The 22,420-nt window shown below is 43.0% G+C and overlaps 1 protein-coding gene across 3 annotated transcripts in view; it reads left to right on the top strand.

Annotated features, from left to right (window-relative positions):
- The window catches only part of gclm (glutamate-cysteine ligase, modifier subunit), a 36,764-nt gene extending 15,151 nt beyond the window's left edge, over window positions 1–21,613 (top strand). For 2 of the 3 annotated variants that reach the window (XM_084338148.1, XM_084338147.1), the window contains exons 3-7: window positions 1,075–1,159; window positions 4,102–4,158; window positions 8,597–8,799; window positions 8,966–9,080; window positions 17,523–21,613. In XM_084338148.1, coding sequence (XP_084194274.1) covers window positions 1,075–1,159; window positions 4,102–4,158; window positions 8,597–8,799; window positions 8,966–9,080; window positions 17,523–17,692 — 630 coding nt within the window. In that variant the 3' untranslated portion in view covers window positions 17,693–21,613. Of the gene's footprint in view, window positions 1–1,053; window positions 1,160–4,101; window positions 4,159–8,596; window positions 8,800–8,965; window positions 9,081–17,522 lie in introns of all 3 variants that reach the window. The other variant, XM_084338146.1, reaches the window with a different exon arrangement.
- The last annotated feature ends 807 nt before the right edge of the window (window positions 21,614–22,420 follow it).

Here is a 22,420-nt window from a genome sequence, read left to right as displayed (position 1 = left end):
GTAATATAGGCAAAGCAGATTATTTAGTGGAGAAGTGCATTTGCTTTATCTGGCATGTTGTACCAGGCAGGCATGACTTTTTTTTTTATATTTAGGATAAACCTAATTTTCAAAAACGTCCCCAAGATAATGCTATGCCTATTTTAGGAATAGATGCTATTCTATGAAATGGCAAAAAAATTCATGCATATTGAAATTCTACCTGACATTTTGCCCGGCAAAACAAAATCATGTGGGCAACTCGGGTCTATGCTGCTGTCTCTAGATGGGTTCCACACTCAATTACTGAATACTATGCAGGCAGACCACAGCATTCCGGGCCTGTGCGAAACAAAAGAACTGTGTGCTGATTGACATCAAAGGATGCCCTTAGGCCCACTGAAAGGGAGCTGTCATAGTGAATGTTCATGCAGAGTTGCCTGCCAAAGGCACCAGTCCACATGTGTCTGTCTGCCCTGCTCTGGTGTTATGTCCAGTCAGTAACCAGCTACATGGAGGAATTCTGAGAAGTTGTGGTAATTGGTGGTAGTCGGTCATCCTATGAGTTGGCCAAGCTGACATGCTGAGAACGTTGCAAAAAGAAAATGCAGCAGCTTCTACACAGGCCTGCATTCACTTGTAAAATATGGTAAACATAGCAAGCAAACAATTCCTGCACACACTCCTACTTAGCTCTGGCGTGGGTTTCTTTGCTAGGATCAGCTAATCTGTTTTTAGCTTGAATCACCACGCCCACTTGGTTCAAACAGGGATGAGGGTGGGATGGATGAAGTCGGGGCGAGTGAAGGGGGGGGGGGGGGGGAGTTATTAATAAACATTGTTTTAATAAACGTGGTTTATTGATACACTTCCATTACAATGAATTTCCAAGATTGTGATGCAGGAGACGTGTTAATATGTTTAATCTTTATACTTGCATTTTTGTAGTTTGTATATCAAATGGATGCCCACATCTAGAATCTCATCTTGAATAGCCTTATCTTTCAAACTAAATGGCTCAACAGGAGTCAAATGTCATTCTGCGTTACGCACCAATGCTTGTGTTTTGAACAGTGGGGTTGTTGTGTAATGCAGAACGTTCCAGATACCTTCCAGATACGCTTGCCCCAAGCAACGGAGGCCATCACACCTGAGGAGAGGGAGGAGCTAAAGGTTTCTGGTCAGTATCACACCTGAGGAGAGGGAGGAGCTAAATGTATCACACCTGAGTAGAGGGAGGAGCTAAATGTTTCTGGTCAGTATCACACCTGAGGAGAGGGAGGAGCTAAAGGTTTTTGGTCAGTATCACACCTGAGGAGAGGGAGGAGCTAAAGGTTTCTGGTCAGTATCACACCTGAGGAGAGGGAGGAGCTAAAGGTTTCTGGTCAGTATCACACCTGAGGAGTAGGGATGGGAATTGATAAGATTTTATCGATACGATTCCCTTATCGATTCTTGCTTTATAATTTAAATAAATAAATTGGAAATGCAACAGAACTAAGCTGGTTAGAATAACAACATGCAACTTGACATTTAACAACATGCAACTTGACATTTCTGATTGTCATTTATTGTTGAGCCCCCATGTCAGAAAAATACAAAAACTGTAAACAAAAAAAATTAAATATAGCCTACACTTAAATAAAATAATGTATTTGAGATTCTCTTAAAATTTATTTATTTTTTGAATTTTTTTATTCTTAAACTAATTGAATCTATTGAACCGTAGTTGCATTCAACAGGTCGTTATTGGGCACACACGCACACGCACACACACACACACACACACACACAGCTCCCTCCCTGGGCCCCTGTCCTGTAAGCCAGGGGTTCCCAAACTTTTCAGGCTGGGACCCAGAAAATAAGGCGTCAGAGAGCCGCGGCCCAATGCACATCGTCAGGCTTTTTTTATTTATTTTTTTGCCAGGCGACCGATTTTTTAAGCCAAATATCACTTCAATCCTATTAAGTTAGTTCAAGTTAGTTATTCATTTATATGTGCTATTTATGAGAGGGCTAACTTGTTGCAAAATAATAATGATAATAATAATAGCCTCATTAAAATACTATCGTTGCTTCGGTTGTTTTCAGCGTTTTATGTGCATAATCTGTTATTTAGTTTGAAATGTTCGTTGAAATAAGTAGATTTTTCGTTTTTGTTTATTTATTAAGTTAATATAAAACCATATAGTCAGATTTTAGAATACAATAGAATAGAATTTTAGAATACAACTAGAAACACTGTCCTGGCCTGCTTCTAAGTTCAGTGGCCTGACAAAAAAAAAAAAAATTGGATTTTTATTTTTTTTAATCATCTCGCGGCCCTCCCGTGGCTGCTCGCGGCCCACCTTTGGGTCGCAACCCCGACTTTGGGAACCACTGCTGTAAGCTATGGGCTTGCGTTGCTACACGGACATGTTTGTATGTTGCACGGTACCTACCTACTAGTAAACAGTCAACCCTCTGTCTCTTATTATATGTGAACTAAAGAGTACAAGGTTTACACGACAGTCCCCACCCCCTTTTTTTTTTTAAATTTGTACCTGTACTACCTGCTGTCAGCTGTTATCTCTCTCTGTGTGTCTGTATGAGCCTGATTAGCTAGCGTTAGCCAGCACTAGCTCCGTGGCTGTTAGGTTAAGTGAATGACTCGGTTCTAAAGCATTCGAGTAGTTTTCAATCACTGCACTTAGAAACAGTCAAACAGCGGGAGCATTTCGGGAGCATATGACCAAAACCCAGGCAATTTCGAGCGTAAGGAATCAAATAGTCTGCCATGGCTACATGCTAACGTTATTGTTTTGAAATGCGCAACTGTCGGAAAAACATGGCATCGATAGAGGTATCGATAGTCACGGAGGCATGCGATACCAAGAATCGGACAATTAGGAACCGGCTCCCAACTGGAACCGGTTTTCGATTCTCATCCCTACTGAGGAGAGGGAGGAGCTAAAGGTTTCTGGTCAGTATCACACCTGAGGAAAGGGAGGACCTAGGGCGGCTACGTGGTGCAGTGGGCAAGGCGCTCACCATGAATACTGGAGGCTGGGCTCAAACAGATCATCTCCCTGTTCGAGCCCAGCGCTCCACGTTGCTTTCAGTTTAGCTGGTCGTCCGCACTAATACACATTGGCAGTATTAGGGGGAGGGAAAACTGATGGGTGGGGATCGGGCGTTGTGGACAGCGACTCCTACAGGTCGGTTGGTGCGCCTGCGCAGTAGAATCAGGAAGCGACGGGGGCGGGGCCCCTCCAAAGCCCAGACCCCTGACGCTGAAAGATCGAGCCACGCAGGTGGAAATATGCGACTGCTGTTACCTCGAGTATCGGAGGGGACTCGTGCTATGTATGACTTAGTCCACATTGCAGCCGGCTTGTGGGAGGCATGAAACAGTGTTCAAAGACAGGGGAGGGTTGAATTGGACGATACGAAAATTGGGATGGGAGAAAAATAGAAAATGGGAGAAAAAGTGGATAAAAAAAAAGGAAAAGGAGGACCTAAATGTATCACACCTGAGGAGAGGGAGGAGCTAAATTTATCACACCTGAGGAGAGGGAGGAGATAAAGGTTTCTGGTCAGTATTACACCTGAGGAAAGGGAGGAGCTAAATTTATCACACCTGAGGAGAGGGAGGAGATAAAGGTTTCTGGTCAGTATCACACCTGAGGAAAGGGAGGAGCTAAATTTATCACACCTGAGGAGAGTGAGGAGCTAAATGTTTCTGGTCAGTTTCAGACCTGATGACTTGGATGACCTAAAGGTTTCTGGTTTCCTTTTATTAAGGCAGGGCTACATGCACACAGCACTTTTTACACACTGTACATGATCCATATTAGTATTGTATTTTTATTGCATTGCATTTTGTAGTACTATTTATTTTTTACTGTACTATTTAAACATTTTATTGCTATTATTATTATTATTGCAAAGTTTGAGGATCTGACTCTCTTGTACGGTACTTGTATAATGAGATGTACCAAAATGTGAATCTGATCTGATGGACAACATTTGAAGATATATTCAGATGCTACACCTCGGATCTTAATTATGATCAGGCACTGTTGTATGAAAATGCCAAGACGCCATTATGCAGGAAATGGTAACCATGTTGTCATTTTGCAGTTAAACTGTTCCTGTGCGAGGCAGATCAATCCTCTATCGGAGATGCAGTGGACATGGGTGAGTCTGTCATACTTTCCAGCTCTTGCATATGACGGTTACATTTCATTATTATATGCCAGAAAGATAATGGAGATTGTGATATTCTTGCACAAACCACATAACTATTCCTTTCACCATAGTCACTGACACATTGCCAGCTGAGTTATACATCAATGTCAATATCCTAGCTTAGCAGCGACACAGTGGTGTAGTGGTTAACACTGTCGCCTCACAGCAAGAAGGTCCAGGGTTCGATTCCCGCTTGGGGACCAGGTTTCCATGATGCCAGGTACCCAGGTGGGGTATCTCCCAGGCCTTTCTGTGTGGAGTTTGCATGTTCTCCCCGTGCTCACAAGGGTTCCCCCCCGATAAGATAAACCCAATGGAAAAACATGCACAACAACAGATCGCTAACGCTGTGGCGTCCTTGACGAAGACGGGCAGGAGCACTTGGATTGGTCCCCGGGCGCGGCCCTCGCCGACGCCTGTCTGCTCCCGGCTGCCCTTGGGGGGGGGGAGGACGACGGGATGGGTTAATCGCAGAGACGATCCTACAAAGACGATGCATGCGTGTGTGTTCCGGTGTGTGTGTGTGTTGAGGATAATTGCATGCCAATTAAAGACCTCTGAACAGGTCCTGCATTATTGTTATTATTATAACTTTGATAATTAATTATAAGCTTGATAATAAAAAATGCTATAAATGCATCATGATGGCTCCATAAGCATAGACTGTAAACATAACAATAAGCATAGACTATAAACATAATAAGCATAGACCAGGGTTAGAAAAAAAAATAAAAAATTCCGGGGCTATTTTTGCCCCCCTTAATTGATTTTCGGGGGGCTTTTTTTGTATTTCGGGGGCACTGCATTTTTATGATGAAAATTAACATAAGAATTATAAAACATTTACCATATGCCATTTTGTGGCTGCGGTTGTCTTGGTGGCGCAAAGCGCTGTATTTTTTTTTAGTCTTCGTCCCTGTTTGATAACGTAATTTCTCCATAATATAGGGCTCTACGCTAACCTTTTTCCCAAGGAGCACAAATACATTTTTTATAAAGAAGATCTAAATGTAGGAGCACACAAAATACATTTAGGAGCACAGTGAAAATTGTTCAAGTAACACAGTTTATTAACAAACTATTTATTACATGCATATTATACTGTGCGTGTGCATGGGGCCAAACATCTGCCCGCGGATGCGTAGCTAATGATGGAGCATCGCCATCGGGTGTGTGATAGTAAAGGGTTAACTTCTGTCGTGTGGCAGTGAAAGGGTTAATTAGGGATGCCCTGATCACGTTTTTTGCCACCGATCACAGATAGTCTATGAGCCATATCGGCCGATACACTGCCGATACCGATCGTTTTTGGTTTTGTTATACTGTAAAAACTGGGATTTGGGTTAATTAATATTTATTAAATAAATATTAGTAACCTATACATCAGGGGTAGGCAACCCTAGGCACGCGTGCCTGCATAGGCACGCGGGGCATTTTCATAGGCACGGGGGGCTGCATAAAAAAACAAATATATATATATATATATATTTTTTTTTGCTTTGAAATATTATAGTGAAATATTTTGCACTGTTGTCGCATTTATCTTGTTGAAATCCTCCCACAGGGGGGAGCTCCCGTAGCTCACCGCGTACCTCGGCACTATCTCTGTGTCGGGGACAACCGTGCTCGTCGCGGATCTGGGGTACACGAGTTCGATTCCCGGACCCGCCGTATTTTCTCAGAGTGTCTTCCCCTACTCTACATCCTATTCAACCTGTTTCTGTCGGTCATGCTTGACCAGAAAAGCGATAAACGCTAAAAAATAAAGTTTAAAAAAAATTAAAAATCCTCCCACAGGTTCTTTTTACTACCACATATTTAATTGAGACCCTTTATTTGTTTATTATTTCAATTTATCTGGAAATACATTGCTACATCATTCAGTAACATTTGCAGAGCCTTATAACAAAAACATTATTACGGTCACCATTGTGACCAGTGGGATTAATCAACACATTTTATTATTTATTTTTCTATTTCATTGAACATTGCACATGTTAAAAGCCATTTTTTCAACTCAAAATGTGAGTATTACCAAGTCAACTTGTGTTCTTAAAACAATGACAATAAACATAGTTTTATTAGGTTGAAATAATGTGGTTGTGTACTTATTTTTCTGTTAACTTATTATGGATTGAAAACTGAAAACCTTAATGCGCAGTAACTGAACTCAATATTTTTAAGTTCTGGTAACTTATTATTATTTTTTTTTTTTTTACAGTGTAGTCTTGCGATCAATCAAAACTTATTTACACCATATACCTCACATTCACCCTCCATTCACATCCTGGTGTTCTCCTGGTGTTCTCCATTAGGCCTGTAGGTGGAGCTATGACAGCACACGTACAGTACACACACCGATGGTGTGTGATGTGTCCAAAAATGAATGGGCAAATGTGAGTGAAATGGTCGCACTGTATGCAGCTGTTTGTCTGCATTGCATCCCCCCCCCCCCCCCCCAACTCAGATTTAGGGTTGATACAACCATCATAATAATATTGTTAATAATAACAATAACAATAATGATGTAATAATGTAAAAATTATCATTAAAAATACCTGATTATGAGGGGAAAAAAATTACGATGCATGGAATATTGTTGAGGCACACTAGTTACAACTATATTTCAAACAGGCACTCCATGTCAAAAAGTTTGCTGACCCCTGCTATACATAATAAAAAAGACTATGCCATTTGAAATCGAATTGAGCTGAATTCAATGAATTTTAACCATTTTCATATCCATTACGAGTCGAAATCCTGTACATTGGAGGGGGTTGGGTTTGAACATTTACAGGGGCCAGTTTCGAATTGCAGTCTCCCGTAGGTGCTCTTTGAAAGTGGGTAGTGATTCACATTCCTTTATAGCTGTGGGTAGGGCGTTCCACATTGATGTGCCATAATTGCAAAACGTGTTTAGTCCCTTGTTTGAGCCGAATCTGGGTTTAACATGATCTGTGGAGCTCCCTCTGGTGTTGTGGTTGTGGTATTCACTGACCTTTGGGAAGTATTTTGACATGTACATGGGTACCTTAGTGGTGTAGTGTATCTTGTAGACCAGGCCCATTGCAAGTTGCTGTACTCTGTCGTCTACTCTAAGCCATCCTAGGTTGTCAAAGTGGGCAGGGGTGAGGTGGGTTCTAGGAGTTAGGTCAAGCAGTAGTCTGACCAGTTTGTTTTGTGATGTTTGTAATTTTGTTTTTAGCGCCTTTGAGATGCTTTGGTACCATGAGGTGCAAGCATAGTCGTAGTACCCTTGAATGAGTGCTCCTGCCAGAGTCTTCAGGGTATTCTTGTTTACCAGAGAGGAGATTCCTACCCTGTCAGTAAACATAACAATAAACATAGACTGTAAACATAATAATAAACATAGACTGTAAACATAGCCTTTAAGCATAGACTGTAAAAATGTGTAGGCAAATGAGATGCTCATAAAAGTAATTCCTACCCTGATGCCTGAACTAGCATGACACAGCCAAAATGTTTAATCTCTCGCCAATCACTGGGAAGTTCAGCTGATGAGTGAACGTGCTCTCAACTTGTCATATGTACTGTACTGTATATCGATGCATGATATGTGATATGTAGCTAGCGTAGCGTTTAGGGGTGTAACGGTACACAAAAACCACGGTTCGGTACGTACCTCGGTTTTGAAGTCACGGTTCGGTATGGGTTTTTGGTACAGTGGGGGAAAGTTTGGCTTTCCACATTCCACTCAGGGGTGATGTAGTGTGCAGTAACTAATTGTACTTGTAGGGCTGTCAACGAATATTCTATATTGAAATTAATAATCAATTTGTTAAATAAAAAGATTATTAATAATTTATATTAGATTGTGAAAAAAACAGCCCCCGGTGGGCGGTTGTTAGTGGTTATAACATACCGTTGTATTCGTTCGGTACACAGCCATATTGAACGGTTCGGTGCGGTTCGGTACGGATACGTGTACCTTTACACCCCTAGTAGCGTTACACATTACCCCTGGAGGACCGGCAGGCTAACACCAAAAGCAGATATTTGACACTTGGGGTAACATTAGATCAGGAAGATTGAATGAGGTCATAAGCAGCAGGGCTGCTGAGCTGAGCTAAAAAAAAAAAAAAAAAGTAGAGGGAGAATACTAAAATGAAGTCAGATTGGAGAAATACAGTACAGTATGTCAGCAAAGCATAGATGAAGATGCTCATCAGTCACATGCGATGAGGAGAGGGTGAACAGCCTTGACAACCGTGAATGAGGAGTTTTTTGTTGTTGAAGGAAGTTTTGTCTTCCATTGCGTTATAATGCCTCCAGTAGTTCTGTAGATCCGACTTGGACACATACATTTCTGTCGGATCCCAAAACAATGTTGACGTATTTAGGACCCCATCTCCTCTATCATCCCCAGCCTGCGAGACACTGGCTGTATCCCAGCTCGACTCTGTGATCATAGCGCCCCCTGGGCTGCCAGAAGGGGACATCCAGACCCTGGCCCACCTGCAGCCAGCCTGGGAGGAGCTGGAGGCTCTGGTCAGGAGCGAGAAGATAGCAGCCATCGGTACATCCGACCTGGACAAAGATCTCCTGGAGCAGCTCTACAACTGGGCTCAGGTGAGTGGAGGCTGTGTGGTTGTGGTTGTGTGTGTGTGGGTGGGGGGGTGTCATTTCCATAGAAGTGTTATGCCTGGTGCTAACGGGTTAGGCAGGTATCATTTAAAAGTCTCATATCGAGTCATGAAGCCAAGCGTTAACCACTTGCCCTACTTCCTTTGAGCAGGTGAAGCCCAGCAGTAACCAGGTGAACCTGGCCTCCTGCTGTGTGATGCCTCCTGACCTCACAGCCTTCGCCAAGGAGTACGACATCCAGCTGCTCACACACAACGACCCCAAAGGTGAAACCCCCTTTCTGCGTGCTGTCCTTGGCTCTGCTCGACTTGGGTTCAATTCTGACCAGGCGGCGTTCATGAATGTTGATGGTTAACTGAGTGAAAGGACTAATTATTAACCGCCAGGTAGAGATTTGACTGACGTTTAAACAATGAATTGCCCCATTTTACAATGATGTAGATATTTAAACACGCAGTCTATGTTCTGTGTTGCATTTGAGTATATGACCCCATGCACAATTTACATAAAATACAAATGAGTCTCAAAAAGACTGCATAGTCTTAGGCTGAGGTTACACCTTTCGTATCATTTCGTATTGTTTTCTTATACGTATCGCCGCGTATCGCCGCGACGTCATGCGCCTCGAGTCACACTTTCGTTTTTTTTCCCGTTTTTGTCAGCCGAGCACACTGATGTAGTACACTGCCAAAGCAGTAGGTGGCAGTAGGTGGCAAACATGAAGGCAATTTCAACCAATCTGAACGAATGTGCCAATACACTTCCTGGTGGAAGCTCCAGCAAAGAAAATGTCAATAAGGCAGGCGCCTATGCCGCGCCACCATCTTGCAATGCAAGATGCACTCAATGCAGCAATAATTTTTCAGCAAAGCCTAATAAAAGTGCAATAAACAAAACGGATACATTCACTGTGTGTTCTGCCTGTCATTTGTTGATGAAACAAAACTAACATCAACACAAGTGACCACCAAGAGCGGATAGTTTAGTCTAAAAAACGATCGGTAGCATTGTTAGCTGCATGCTAACGTCAATGGAGTATGCCATTATAACAATATAGCATTGTGGCTAGAAGCTAACGTTAGCTCACGCTACTTAGCCAGCACGAAACTGATGATATCGCGAGCTATCAGTAGTTAGATAACATTAGAGACAACGCTGTGTGTATTAAACAAAGGTGAATAGATGACTGGGCCATTTTGTTTAATGCTTGTTAAGTTGAAAGAGGAACTTGAGCTAACAGGGTCTGAATCCTGATAGCTCACGTTAGCCAGCTGCTCATGCAATCGGTAATGCTAGCAGAATGAATGGATGTAAACTTTATTTAACATATTGCATATGGGTACAATACAATACGGCTCAATACAAACAATTGTTAAGGGAATGCAGACTGTTGTAGCTTGGACTGGGGTCCTTATAACAATAACTTGACAACACATGGTAGCTGAAGCTATTTGGGACACGGAGCTCTGTCCCAAACACACACACTGTTGTCACCGGAAGGGCACGCAGATGGTATCTACTGCGCATGGGCGTTTTCGCAACAACTGCTCCGTGCTGACTACACGCTGTTGTCGAAGCGTTTTTTTTGCGTATCTCCAAACGCAAACACAATTTTGCGTTTCAGCCGTATCCACAAAAAAACGCCAAAAAACGCATTTCTGTGTAGATAGGACATCAAACGTCGTCAAAAACGTATAAAAAAAACGCCAGGAATACACTAGTCTAACCATAGCCTTAGTAGTTGTAAGTAGTAGTAATTGCAGTGACATAAATGCAGATGAGTCTTGTATAGGAGTCTAGTGTTTCTCCAGTTTGAACTAGGGGTGCACCGATGTATCGGTCGGGTATCGGTATCGGCCGATAAGTGCCTTGTTGACTGCAATCGGCCTGTCGGCCGATAAGCTCGAATGTGCCGATGGCAGTAGCCGATAAATATCCATCAATTTGTGTAGCGTCAAAAGACAAAAAAAAGTTCACTCGCGACCTACCTGCACAACGCCCGCCGCCATGCCGTGATTAACAAGGCATTCGTTTTGTGGCATTAACGTTATATAGTTAGTGTTACACGTTCAATAACATCAGCATATTATTTACCCGAACATAGCAAGTAAGCAAGGCATTACTCCGTTCATAGCTCAGTTCCATTCCGTTGCTCATTCCGTACCCAACTACTCATTCTGCAATCTGTTAATAAAGTTTTCAATCAGACAAATGTATAGAAAGGCTTTGTTTTATTATAACATTCGTTTCAGTAAAATCATTATGTCTCGTTTGGTCATCCTGTGGAGCGCTGGTCGGCGGGCAGCTAACGTATTAGCTACGGTAAGTTTGTTGTGCTCTCGCAAGCAGATCAATGGCGGCATTGCCGGAAGTAAAAAAACGAATAAACGCTTGCCGATTGGTGGTAAGAACAGCAGGAGGTGGGTGCTAGCGGTGTGACGTAATTGGCAGATTCGACTGTCAATCAAAATTTCATTGGTTGAGAGCTCTGTATCCAGCTGCAGCCCGGTAGACCATACTGGTAGAACTAGTATCTAGCTGCAGCCCGACAGACCATACTGGGAGAGAGATAGTGCTATTTCTTGATGTTTCCTTTTTTAAGTAAGTAAAGAGGCCTATGTTCATATCGGTGAGCTCAATTTGTAAAATATACAGTAGTTTCATAAAAAAAATTAAAAAAAATTACAAAAAAAAGGAAATTACAAAAAAAATTATATATATTTAAAAAAGAATTGCCACAAATATCGGTATCGGCCGATTGGGTTAGTTGAACAATCGGTATCGGTGGCAAATTTTCATATCGGTGCATCCCTAGTTTGAACACTTTTACAGCCAATCCTAAGCCTCTTTCAAACATGAACTCAAGTTTCAAGTTCAAGTTTCTTTAATAGTTACAGAATATTTTTCCATTAAATGCTTTTTTCTGTATGAGCTCCTGAGAGTGTGCTAGATAAAATAGATAAAAAGTAGGGATGTCCGATATTATCGGCCTACCAATATTGGCATTAAAATGTGATATCGGAAAATATCGGTATCTGTTTTAAAAAAAAATATTTTATTTTTTTACATTTCTATAACCTTTATTTACCCAGGCAAGCAAGTAAGAACAAATTCAGATTTTATTTATTGTCAAAAGTATGCATAATGTTATGTTAATTCCACAACAAGACACATGTAATGTTAACACTTTAATCGCCGATGACGTGTTTAGACGTCATTCCTCGCCATGCTCATTCTGCCGAAGACGCCGTAACTCGTCTTTGATATCAATAATTCAAAAATCTGTGATCGAAATCATATTTCTCCTCCGGAGACATGAGATGTACTGGTGAGCTCCACTCAACTGTCTAATGGTTTGAGAGCGCCATCTGGCGGCCGATCGGCAGATCGGCCAAGAGGGAGGGGCGCGCCAAACAGGAAGTGCTCATCCATAATCCGTCCGGGCACTCGCGATCGGTAGCCGGACTCCATCTCAACACACTGGATAATCAATCGCTCGCCCTAACTCAATAAACAACGTTATTTGGACGTATATAGTATTATACAACCTGGAAATGGTTCATCAGGATCAACATCCCATAATCGAAAACTGTCTACTCCACGCTGATCGTCCAACGGCGCGAGGAAGATATGGTAAGATCCAGCGTTATTTTCTAACGTATTCTATACTAACTGATCTGATGATCATATGACCCACACTAGATGAATGGTATAACGTTGCCCACGGAATTATAAACGCCCCCTCGCCCATCCGGTCAATATCAGATGATACGTAGTAACTTCTAGAAGTACCTCCAGTTGAAATTTTTCATCTGGCAACGATCGCTACCAAACTGTATTTGATCATCAATATAATGCATTTGGAGCTATAAATCAAGTTCTGGAGAAAGCTGCAGAAAACGATAATAACATACTTATACTTTAGACTATATTTTAGTATGAATATGTGAATGAAAAAGTATATCGTTGCTACACCGTGAACAATGGATATAGGACATTGAATGGGCCATAATAATGGCAATTTAGCAATAGAATTTAAAAAGTTATAGCCCTGCAAAGAAGGGGAACTTCTCCATAGACAAATAGAGCTGGCTAGGGATGGTAAATTATGAATTTGAACCATGGCGATCAAAGTGTTAATTACCTGAAATAATTCAGTTTTGGGGGGGGGGGGGGGGGGGGGGGGGGGGAACCCTGCATATATCGGTATCGGTTGATATCGGTATCGGAAATTAAGAGTTGGACAATATCGGTATATTGGTATCGGTAAAAAAGCCAATATCGAGCATCCCTAATAAAAAGTATAAAATAGACAAAGTCAAGAGTACGTAAACAAAGTGTTCAGTCAGTCAATATACATATATACAATACAGAGTAAAAAAAAATAGTAACAGTGAGGTACAATGCAGCAGTGGGATCAGGTACAACTTAGGGTAAGGTGCAATGAGGTATGAGTTGTAGTGCAAATCTCTTTGTTAATAAATATAAAGTGTGTTAAAGTGAGTAGAGTGGGTGTTACGGTGAGTGTTTATTTAAAGTGTGTGCGTGTGGATGTGTGTGCTGTGAGTGTAGATGATGGGTTGTTAAATAGTGTCATTGTCGTTGAGCATCCTGATGGCCTGGGGATAGAAGCTCCTTCTGAGTCTCTGTACTGGCCATGAGACTCCCGTATCGCTTGCCTGACCGCAGCAGTTCAAAGAGGCAGTTGTTTGGGTGACTAGAGTCTTTGATTATTCTCTTAGCCTTGCTCCTGCAATGCTTGTTGTAAATGTCCTGGAGAGTGGGAAGTCCACCTCCAATTGTGCGTTCGGCTGAACGTGTCACTCTCTGTAGTCTGCTACGGTCTTGTGCGGTGCTATTCCCAAACCAGGAGGTGATGTTACCAGTCAGGATGCTCTCTATTGTGCATGAGTAGAAGTTCTTGAGTATCTTCTGACTCACTTTGAACTTCCTTAGGCACCTAAGGAAGTAGAGGCGTTGCCGTGCCTTTTTCACTACACTGTCAATGTGTGTGGTCCATGTCAAGTCCTTGGATATGTGGACTCCGAGGTACTTAAAGCTGGTCATTCTCTCGACCGGTGCCCCGTCGATGCTGAGGGGGCTGTAGTCCCTGGCCCCCGTCCTCCTAAAGTCCACAATCATCTCTTGTTTTGCTGACGTTCAGGGAGAAGCAGTTCTCCTGACACCACTGTGCCAGATCCTCTACCTCTTCCAGGCCCTCTCGTCGTTTGCAGAGATCAGGCCCACCACTACTGTGTCGTCAGCAAACTTGATGATTGTGTTGTTCCGCTGTGCCACACAGTCATGTGTGTACAGCGAGTAGAGGAGGGGACTCCGAACACAGCCCTATGTTGAGGGTGATGGATGAGGAGGTGCAGTTGCCTGCTCTGCTCTCACCACCTGGGGTCTTCCCGTCAGGAAGTCCAAGACCCACTGGCAGAGGTCATAGTTCAAGCCCAGGTTCCTGAGCTTGGCTACGAGTTTGGAGGGGACTATGGTATTGAATGCTGAGCTTTAGTCAATTAATAGCATTCTCACATAATTCCCCTGCCTCTTGTCCAGGTGTGATGCTGCTGTGTGCAGTACATGGGCTATGGCGTCCCCCGTGGACCTGTTGGGGCGATATAATGAACTCTGGATAATGAGGGCATGATGCAGAAAGAGAAAAAGGCTGAAAGATTTCCAGAGATGTCTGTGTTCCACCATGTTTCATTGCAAATCAAACCCATGTTGCACCTGTATGGCTGCATCTGGGAGACTGTTGCTAACTAGGGGTGGGAGTCACCAGAGTCACGAGACCATATTATCACCATACTACAGACACAATATTGTAATATCACAATATTGCGATGCATTACATTTTTTCAACTGCAAATGAAATGTCCCCAATGGAAAACATCTGCAATACAAATATATATACATCATCTGATTTATCTAATACGTTTTCAGTCTATTCACCTCGTTTCCAATCATTTTTATTGCAGTAAAATGGAATTGGCAAGCAGAGATATTGATACTTTGCATCATTGTATGGATATAATATTGGCACACAATATATTGCGATGTATTGCTCCATCTATGTTTTCCCCATCCCTATTGCTAACATCTTTGGTTGATGCTGAACAGTTACAGTATTAAGCATGTTTTTTCCAAAGCAATAATCGTGGTTTAATGATAATTATTGCATTAACTGAATCTGAGGAGACTGGTGGGCTTTCCTCAGTCTCCTCAGGAAGAAGAGGCGCTGGTGAGCCTTCTTGACCATTGACGAGGTGCTGAGGGTCCACGAGAGGTCCTTGGAGATGTGAACTTCTAGGAATTTGAAGCTGGAGACACGCTCGACCTCCGTCCTGTTGATGTGGACGGGGGCGTGCACGTCAGCTCAAGTCTTCCTGAAGTCCACGATAAACTCCTTGGTGTTGAGGGCCAGGTTGTTGTCATCACACCACGCCGCCAGGTGCTGGACCTCCTCCCTGTAGGGCAGGCCAACTCATCGTTGTTTTTGATGAAGCCCACAACTGTTGTCATCTGCAAACTTGATAATGGTGTTGGTGCCATGTATATAGGAGTGCAGTCGTGGGTGAAGAGGGAGTAGAGGAGGGGGCTCAGCAGCACGCAGGAGGTTTCAAGTTTCAAGTTTCTTTAATAGTTGTCATACAGAAGTACAGAATACTTTCATACAAAATGCTTCTTACTGTTACGCTCCAGAGACTGTGCTAGACAAGATAGTATCAAATAACATAGTATAGCATGTAATTTAGAAGTAGAAAATGAGGTCACAGTGTTCAGTATAGACGTATGTACAATGTTCGATGCAGAATAGACGTAACTGAGTTACCATATAATATACAATACTATGCAGTGTACTAATGTACAGTACTATATAGTGCAAAGCAGAAATGGGATGAGGTACAATTTAGGTACAATTTACAGTAAGGTGTACGAGTTGTAGTGCAATCCTTCATCAATAAATATAAAGTGTGGGGAGTGGGTGCTACAGTGTGTTTGTTTAAAGTGGGTGTGTGCTATAAAGTGTGTGGAGTGGGTGCTACAGTGTGTTTGTTTAAAGTGAGTGTGTGCGTGTGGATGTGTGTGCTATGTGCGTTTGATGGTTGTTGTTGTGTAGTGTTCATTGTTCGTTTAGCAGCCTGATGGCCTGGGGATAGAAGCTTCTTCTGAGTCTTTCTGTGCTCGCCTTGAGACTCCGGTATCGCTTGCCTGACCGCAGCAGTTCAAAGAGGCAGTTGTTTGGGTGACTGGAGTCTTTAATGATTCTCTTAGCCTTGCCCCTGCAACGCTTGTTGTAAATGTTCTGGAGGGTGGGGAGCCCCCCTCCAATTGTGCGTTCGGCTGAACGTGTCACTCTTTGTAGTCTGCTTCGGTCTTGTGCAGTGCTATTCCCAAACCAGGAGGTGATGTTGCCAGTCAAGATGCTCTCTATTGTACATGAGTAGAAGTTCTTAAGGATCTTCTGACTGACTTGGAACTTCCTTAGTCGCCTGAGGAAGTAGAGGCGTTGTCGTGCCTTCTTCACAACACTGTCAATGTGTGTGGTCCATGTCAAGTCCTCGGATATGTAGGCTCCGAGGTACTTAAAGCTGTTGACTCTCTCAACCGGTGCCCCTTCGATGCTGAGGGGGCTGTAGTCCTTGACCCCCGACCTCCTGAAGTCCACAATCATCTCCTTTGTTTTGCTGACGTTCAGGGAGAGGCTGTTTTCCTGGCACCATCCCGCCAGGACCTTGACCTCTTCCAGGTAGGCCCTCTCGTCGTTGGCAGAGATCAGGCCCACCACCACTGTGTCGTCAGCAAATTTGATGATTGTATTGCTACTCCGCTGAGCCACACAGTCGTGTGTGTACAGGGAGTAGAGGAGGGGACTCAGAACACAGCCCTGGGGGGCCCCTATGTTGAGGGTGATGGATGAGGAGGTGCAGTTGCCTGCTCTCACCACCTGGGGTCTGCCCGTCAGGAAGTCCAAGACCCACTGGCAGAGGTCATAGTTCAAGCCCAGGTCCCTGAGCTTGGCTATGAGTGCGATTGTCTATCCTAACTGTCTGTTAGTTAGGAAGTCGAGTATGGTTTCCACAAGGTCACCAAGTTTGGAGGGGATGATGGTGTTGAATGCTGAGCTGAAGCCGATGAACAGCATTGTCACATGGGTAATGCTCTCATCCAGGTGGGAGAGGGCGGAATGTAGCTCTGAGTTGTTGGAAGTGCTCTTCAACCCTTCGCCTGTGGCTGTGCTTGGCCAGCTTGATTCCCCTATTCAGGGTAGCCCTGGCTGAGTAGGCCTGCATGTCACCTGATCTAAAAGCGGTGTCACGTGCCTTTAGCAGTGTACGGACCTCTCTGTTCATCCATGGCTTCTGATTGGGGAATGTAGTAATCCGTTTTAAGGGTGGTTACACTGTCAATGTTGGAGTTGATGTAATCCACACTGGAGGAGGTATACGAGTCAATATCGGTATGGGTGGCCTGGGTGGCAAACGTACTCTAGTCCATGTGGTGAAACTGGTGCTGCTGCAGCTCAGCTCAGCTATACAGTTGCTGCTGCTATACAGTTTAAAGTCCTGTCATGTGATATTGCTTCAGTATTTTCTTAAAAATCATCATAATTACATATGTGTGCACTCCAGTCTTTTTGTATGGCTTCTTCTGTAAGCTGCAAGTTGATCTTCCCTGGCGTCTCATGTTTCTGTCCCCAGAGCTGATGTCTGCTGCCACCTTCCAGGAGGCGGTCCAGGAGAGCAGTCAGGACCTGAAGGTGGCCGACTGGAGGCTGGATTGGGTCCTGCGCTACTCCATCATTGTGAAGAGCAGGGGCATCATCAAAGCTAAAGGCTACCTCGTCCGCGCCAGGAAAGCTAGCCCCTAGCATGGCTCACTAAGGAATAATGAGAGACAGGAACAGAGATACTTTCCTCCTTTTTATTTACACACACACACATAGTGTTCAGGGGACGAAGATATCATGGTATGTACTGAGTTTTCTCAGTCGTGGCTCTTTCGTGGTCTAACTCCACACCAACTTTTCTTCAACATGGTTTCCGCACCGTGTCCTAATGTGAAGTGCCTCTCTTTCTCTCCTCCTCCTCCCCACGTCGGCCTTGTGTCAGCTGTATCAGTGAGCATCAAGGTTTAACTTGGGGGTTAAGATTGTATGAACTGGTACCACAAAAGGAAAATAATGTCTAGATGTATAATTTTATATTTTAGTACACTCGCATGCTCCACCTGAGCATGACATAAGAGCAAAATGGCAATTATTTCAAACCTTTTTGAAAGGTAAAACCAAAATTCAAAAGATTCAATATGAATATTAAAGAGAGTCCACATTTTTACTTACTGATTTGTCACTTTCTTATTGTCCAGCCCATCCATAAAGCACATGCACCACGATTTAAAAATTCTTTTTTTGTAAGCAGAACATTTTTGCATTTGTAAGCAATGCTAATGGAGGTCAATGTGTCCCTTAAGCATCTCTGAAAAGTTCCATACTTCATGCCCCCATTGAACCCCACTTTCAGCATTGTCTTCTTTCGATATCTCAAAATCCAAAACCACTGGTGCCAGTGGTTTTTGGATGGACTGGAACGACTACCGGTTGGTGACTAATCTAATTCAAACAACTTCAGAATCTGAATTACTGAGTACATTTACACATGCAAGGAATTTGTCTTAGTGATTGCAATGCGCACACAAAGAAGACAAAAACAACACATCTAGAATACAATTTTAGATACAAATATTTATAGAATTTATGAGACACAAGATACTTGTGCCCTAATGATAAGGAAACGTGCTCCATGAAGAAACGCACTCCCATTGAGAAAATTATTTCTAACATGCCTATAAATATGTATACTATGGAATTACACACTACAAATGTATTACATGGCCCATAACGGCCCCCAAACAGCATTGCCAACTTCAACAGACCCGTGCCCCATTGTGTGAGCTACAGGTATTGACCATGCTGATGCTACATACCCTACCACATGGCCCCTAATGGCCACCACAACCCATCCTGTAGATAGTTGCTCTATCTGTTCACTGTCATTCTACTCCAGTATACCACCTACTAGGGGTGTAACGGTACATGTATTCGTCCCGCGACTTCACGGTACAGACATCACGGTTCGGTACATCCAGCTATATGACGAATACGTCTCATACGACACTAGGTGAAACTAGGGTTGCCCATTTTACAAATCTATGCTCAATATCTTTACTTTACATTGGCTTACTTTGATCTTTAACGTTACATTTAAGCTTGTATTGCCAAATTTAGATGATGAATAAAGCGTTGTAAAGGCACGATGACACACAGACAGAACAAATTAACAACACGCACTGACACTCTGCACTGGGCTGTTTCTCCCCTCCCGTTTACTACAGGTGTCCCTGAAACAAAACCATGAATGAATGATATGTTTGTAACACAGCAGGGTCATTACAATTTTACTTCTGTCTCGGCTTCACGTGATTTGCTTTCACTGGTTTTGTATCTACAAAACTTTTTGTTTAATCATCTTCACTTTATTCATTTTCTTAGATTTTATGTACACATGATCTCAAGAAGGTACTGAACAAGCTCAGTGGCAGTTTTTCATGTCTGGTCATTTTTAGCATGGTGTTATTCACTGTCAAAGATGCAAAGAAAAATCATAATTCATATTCTCCTTTGTTTCATCACAATTTAAGCAAGCCTAGTAATAGACACAATATTCCTGACACTGAATACATTCACTGAGGTCCATATATGTCCCTAGATACCAAGAACATGCAAATGGACCTTGTAGAAGTGGAGCAATCTTCCATTTACTTAGGTATGTATTTTAGGCAGATTTTCAGAAAATAGGGCTCCGGGCTTAAGAGGTTAATAGAAAATAATTATATTTAATAATAATTATAATAATAATTATAAATATTTTGTTCCTGTTGTACCCTACTCGTACCGAACCGTTACCCCAAAAACGAGGTTGTACCGAGCCTTGGCTTCTGTGTACCGTTGCACCCCTACCACCTACCCAAACGTTTCAATGGCTTTTCCCTTATACCCTTATAGATGGAATTTCTTCCACATCTACATAAAACCTTCTCTCTGGTCAATGAAATGCTTTTCGACTTCATCTTCATACTAGCCCACTTGAGTCTCATTTAACTTCTTTAGTAACGAGGCACTGTCCTGGTCACCAATGTCATGTCTTCCATGTAAGCCCTAATTGGTGGGAGGCACAGCCTGCCCTTCCGTCTCACCTCACCTACAACCCACTTTGATGCTTCCATCGCAATAATTACTTCCATCGCTATTGTGAATGCTAGTGGAGAGAAATGGTACACTCTGGCATGCCAATCTCTAGTCTCTGCCATGTTGTTGTAAAATCTGTAGTACTAAAACACATTTTATCTTCCAATATCTTGGAAGAATGCTTTCACCAAGTTTACAATCACCCCGGGCGGCGGGCACTCTAAAGTAACCAAAAGCACTCCAAATAAGTGTAACGGAGGTCCGTGAGTAATATCCACAGTCACGATGGACTGTGTTGTGAAGTGACTGTGGCAGTAAGCGGTACTGCGAGTTAAACTCACTCCCCCTGAAAAGACATAGACACGTTACCACGCAGTGAATTCACCTCGCTGTGACGTCGCCCGTGTTGCGGCCGACCCGGGTTCAAAACTCCATTGGGGCATCGAAGCCTAACACAACGCAGAGGTGTCAAGTACGATCGGTCACATAAGGCTATGCAGTACTGAACCAAACCCATTTGCCAGGTTTAAAAATACCACATGTAAATCTCTTTTCTCTATCTTGGCTGCCTGAATCTGGTGCCATATCATGCTAGTGTGTTTTTCTACATGTATGCATCTGGCACAACCTGGGATTCAATTATTCCTTTCTAAAATGTTTGCTAGCTTCTGTGCCACTATACTAAATAAAATCTTACACTTAGACACATCGCCATAATTTAAGATATAGTTTATGCATTCGCAAATATGAGAGCTCTGTCATTGAAGTGGGTGGTGGCAGCATTACTAACAGTAGCGATTTTTATTGTTTTGTCATGACCAAACATAATCCCAACATAGATAGGATAGGACGTGTACCCCAACAAGTACACAAGTTGGTTGCCGCGCTGCCGCTCGCTTGCTCCTTGGATTTCATTTGGGACGTGCGCTTGCCTGTGCGTGTGGGCGGGGGGGCGCGGCCAATCAGAGAAAAGCCGAACACAAGTTGGTTGCCTTTAATATTCACGCATCCAGGGGGGGATATGGTTTACTTCCATACTACTCTTAATTACCTCCATAGGAATCCTAAGTACATCAGGCACACTTTTATAAACCCAGTAGGGGACTCTATTCTACCCTGAGGCTAAAGAAGCCTTTGAACGCCTTACTACAGCTTCCACTTCCTTCTAGCTTGGTGGCCTAATATCAATCGTATACTCTATCGTTCCTATCAGGAGGAAGGCCAATTTCTCTATTCTTTTGTGTATGTGTTTTTTTTTTTTTTAATTCCTCTACCTCTTACTTTGAGTTGCTCTCCCTTTCCTTGGCTGAACATTCTGTTAACAAATGTAAATGGATCCCTATAAATACTGTTGACTCACTCCTTCTTTCTCCTAATTTACATTTTGTCATTTAGCTGACGCTTTTATCCAAGTTCTGTACAACAAGTCAGCAGGAAAGGTACAACTCTTTCAGCTGAGTAACAATGTTCATCAGTGTTGAAACTTGGGTGCTGCAGTGTTGAGTGCATATAGAGACATATTAGTATTAGTGCTGTCAGGCGATACATTTTTTTTATCTAATTAATTACAGGATTTGTAATTAATTAATCGCATTTTAATCGCATAACCATTTTAGGCTTGATATTCTATAATCATATTTCAAATGGCATGTGAAAGGCGTGTTGCTTTTTAACAGCGGAGGAGTGCAAGAATGTGACCATGTGACCGCGGCAGCGCGAGAGAGCGGCAGTGCGGAAATAGGCTGTCTATTGCCATTCTCTAAGACAAACGCTAACCTTAACCAGCTCCTTAACAGCGCCTAAACTTAACCCTTCTAACCTTAACCAACTCCGAAACAATGCCTAACCTTAATGTAACTGAGGGGTACAATTCCCTGACTGTATTAATCAAGTACTGATATCATTAATCACTACCGTCTATGTACTCCTGGCCAATACTGTACATGAGTATTATTAGATTAGAACACTCCACAATAACACGTTTTCCACACAGAATACTCGGTTAGAATATTTATTACATAAAAGGGATATTAGGTTACATCATATACTTTGCTTAGATTGCGCTTATAAGGCAAATAGAATGTGCAGGTAAATCAATAGTGCATATTAAGGATGATCTCTATGGTTATTCTGGGATAGGGGGTACTACCGGTTGTAAGCCAGCAGAGGGGGCCAAAGCTCTAGGCAAGTCAATGGTTCACGGGGGCGATGTCACCCCTGGAGCAGCGGGGAGAAGCAGCCTGATCCCAGGATGCGCTGCCGTGTAGGTGAGAGCCGTGGAGCCTCTGGTACAACAGAAGCGGGCTTGAGTGATGTCTCCACGGGCACGTGGATCCCACAGCAGTGGGTGTA

Source organism: Notolepis coatsorum, assembly GCF_963971535.1.
Source record: "Notolepis coatsorum genome assembly, chromosome: 2".
Taxonomy (NCBI): Eukaryota; Metazoa; Chordata; class Actinopteri; order Aulopiformes; family Paralepididae; genus Notolepis; species Notolepis coatsorum.
This window is presented reverse-complemented; position numbering and strand designations above follow the sequence as displayed.